This window comes from Pleurodeles waltl, chromosome 4_2 (genome assembly GCF_031143425.1).
Source record: "Pleurodeles waltl isolate 20211129_DDA chromosome 4_2, aPleWal1.hap1.20221129, whole genome shotgun sequence".
In the NCBI taxonomy this organism is placed as follows: Eukaryota; Metazoa; Chordata; class Amphibia; order Caudata; family Salamandridae; genus Pleurodeles; species Pleurodeles waltl.
Window position 1 is genome coordinate 36,311,765 of NC_090443.1, and position 3,608 is coordinate 36,315,372.

At 44.3% G+C, this 3,608-nt stretch overlaps 1 protein-coding gene across 1 annotated transcript; it reads right to left on the reverse strand.

Annotated features, from left to right (window-relative positions):
* Positions 1-693: 693 nt before the first annotated feature.
* LOC138293812 (protein reprimo-like) lies at positions 694-996 on the reverse strand. Its single transcript, XM_069233138.1, has one exon. It carries the CDS (start codon positions 994-996, stop codon positions 694-696), a length of 303 nt encoding a protein of 100 aa, XP_069089239.1.
* Positions 997-3,608: the final 2,612 nt, after the last annotated feature.

The window sequence follows — 3,608 nt, forward strand, 5'->3', positions numbered from 1 at the left end:
CTTGCCGGGAAAGAAAGTGAGAGTGAGTAAAATCAATCTGCGCAGATTGCCATTAAAGTGCAAGTCACAATTTAGTAAAGAGCTAGACAATATCTGGGTCAGCTCAAGAGGTATCCTCCTACGTAGGAATACTTCCAGGTTCACCAATGTGAAAGTCTGCTCCCTTTTCTTAAATCTTTCAATTATTGAAATGAATGCGTAGTCCTGGGACTAATACCGCCACACTGGTAGTTCAGCTCAGGATGTGCTACCCCATCAGACCTTCTGGGCTCTAGACTGAAGCATGTTCTTCAAGTAGCATCCTCTGGGACAGGCTCAGGAGGTCTTTTCATGTTGTTCTCCATGTCCAGGGCCCCCATCATAGGCAGGTTCTGGGGGCACCTACCTTTCAGCCTCGATAATGGCGGCCTTCCACAGTGACACGAGGCATCTTCCCTTAATTGTCCTTTATGAGGGTCCTCCTTTGAGGCAGCGTGGCAGGAGGCACACTGAGCGGCATGCCCTTCTCAGCAGAGACCTAGGAGCTGCCACAGGTCAAAATTGAGGGTCCACCTCATTTAGAAACAGGATCAAGTGCCCCTTCCTATAAGGGCCCTACGTTTGTTGGCCCTAAATGAGGGTCTTCTTTGGTGGCACATTCTGGGAATTCCTCCCCTTGGCCTATGTCCACATGCCACAAATCTCTGCCTTCGGTCAGCCTCCTATGATGATGACCTCCATCTCGGTGGAGGAGCGCCTCTCCCGAACCATGAGGTTGATCATACTTTCCGACTTGATGAGCAGGTTGAAGCCGAGGAAGAAAATCCCAAAGAGGACCGTGAGGGAGAGAATACAGAGCACAGCAACTTGCAACACACTGGAGACATAAGGGTTGCTCTCTCCCAGGTCTGGTAAGCCCCAGCCCTCCTGGGTCACGCCTTCGGAGCCGCAGCAGGCTGACACCAGGTCTTCTGGGGCCACCGAGCCAGGAGTCCTGGGCATCAGTGTGCTGGTCATGCTGGCAAACGCTGGTTTCAGGCACCAGTGCTTACGCGGGGATGTCAGATTCACACCCACTCTACGGGCTTGTTGAGATTTGGTGCGGGATTAATGTTCACATTGGAGATTATCACTCGCCCTCCTACTCTTCTTAATCCCCCTTACAGACCCCTCCCACTCATCCTCTGCACCTTCTTTACTACAAACAGCACAAGTCTCATTGCAGGGCTCTCCTCCACTGCCAGAGCAAAATTCTATTTGATACAGCCGAGGATTACTAGGTCTTAACATGTAATTCTTCTTCTTTTGTATAGGAGCAATTTGCGAGGTTTTCCAGGACACCAGACGCACCTCGATATATGTACAGATCCACGCAAACCGGTCCATGATCGCTTTAGGAGCCATTTAAAGAGCTATGTTTTTTACTGCACCACACTTGCCACAAAGGACCCTGTTTTCTCTCTGACATGGCTACATTTGGAAGTTACTAGCAGATTTAAGGCGGGCACAAGTAACAATCTGATAGTCGTTTTCTAAAGAAAATAATACCAGCCAGGTAAGAACTATAGGCTGAATGACTGACTGCTCTTGTCTTTGGTACCAGGCGTTTGCTTACAATTGGCTTCGTGTTCACCTGACTCGCTTCTACAGACTTGGTAAGACCCTCAATTTTTTATGTGTTAATATCAGAGAAGAACATCAATACACAAGTTTTGCCGAGATCAAAACCTGCTGCCTCGTAGAGATTACGGATGTTCAACAAGATTTCTTAAAAAAAAAAAAAAAAAAAGGTAGTTAAGATTCTAGAGACCCTCAATGAATATTGCAGTTATCTGTGAGTCTAGGTTACTTCTATTATCTAAGATAAGAGATATTAGATGTTTTCAATGTAGAACGACCAAGGTATGAAGACCGCCACATGTTTGAATCTCTGGATATTTTAGCCATCCTTTATTGCTCAGCAGATTTGTTTAAATGTTGTTTTCATTCTCTGAAGCATGAACTCTGGACCAAGGGACGACAGAGCACTTTACAAACTTAGATGAGACACATATAACATTCCACTTACTTTAGTTGAGTTAGTACAGGTCTACATGATACAGTTTTAGGCTGTCGGAGATCAGGGCTTTGGGCCTGCCCATTGCGTGCCACTGGTTGGCTCTCTCATCACTCTCATTTGTTTGCTTCTTATTCAATGGCTTTCCTGTGTCTGTCACGGTCCTTAATATTTTCTTTATCATAATTTTCAATGGATGACTTAGATCCTTACACTGTTCACATTCATAAAACTTATTTTCCTGTTTCTTATAACGCAATACGCGAGTGCATGTTTTTTCTTGTTAATACCTGTACTTTTCAACTAAAATCCCTGCTCTCTGTATTGCTCACCTTTCCCCTCCTTCTCCCATCCCATCCAGTGCCATCTCTCGCTCCCTTGTCTGGTTCTATTTTTTTTATTTACCTTCGTCACCCAGTTGCTCCATAGCTCTTGTCCCCTCCACCTGGGGCTTCCACCTCACCAGCAATTACTACATCATCTCAATGATACTGAGATTTATATATAGATGGCGGGATGTGCACAGCATGTGTATCTGCAGCTACACATGCCATCGAACATATATATATATCTCCCGGTCCCAAATACTGCTAATTTGCTAATTCTGCCAGCCAAACACAATTTCAACAGGTACTACAGTCCGTGGAAGTGGCCTCCACGTAAATATATCCACCAAACTCCAAAAAGGAAAACGGAGCACTCAGTAGGTCACACAATGTCCTTTTTATTTCAGCGGACACGTTTCGGCAATCCGTTGCCTTTCTGAATGTTGGTGCCTTGTACCGCCTCATTAAGTTAATTTAACATAAATCATGTAATACACATCCGCAGTGGTTATTCAACAATGTCGGTTGATAGACCATAGGTTCAGTGCACGCTAAAAGTAACTTCTCCTAAAGACAAAGTCCCTCGTTGCCACATAACACCCATAGTAAGCATGAGAGATCAGAAGGTGATACCTTAGTAGAAACACCGTTCCATTATGTAATGTCCCATGTTGGCGGCTCTTTCCTCATCTTAATGGTTAGCTGCGGTTCTGGCATTAACAATAAATTCCTGTCCCAAATACCGCTAATGTTGCGGAACACAATTTCAACTGGTGCTACTGTCCGTGGAAGTGGCCTCCACATAGATATTTATCTATCTTTTTGCAGGACTCAGGATCTGCAATTTACTGCCAGGCTACTATTTCTTTAAAAGATAAAGAGAGGGGGAAAAAAAAAAAGGAAAAAAAAAAAAAAAAACAACAACGCTTCAGCACGCGTCCTGGTCCACATATGGCCAGCGCCTTTGCACATATGGTCATTGCACCTTTTTGTTACTATTTCTTCCACGGCTGTTCAGTATCAGCAATAACCATTTAAAAATGTTTTTGCTGATGAACAGTATTTGCAAAAGTGGTGACAAACCCAGTAGGTGGATAAGTAAAAAAAAAAAAAACTACTGATTTGGTTAAAGTTTGGTAACTGTAGCTTATGGGTAGTGAGAGGTGTAGGTGTTGGGGGGGGTCAGGTGTGCATGTGTGCAGCCGCCTGTAATGAGATTTTTTAATTTGCTTTTATACCTGCTTAAA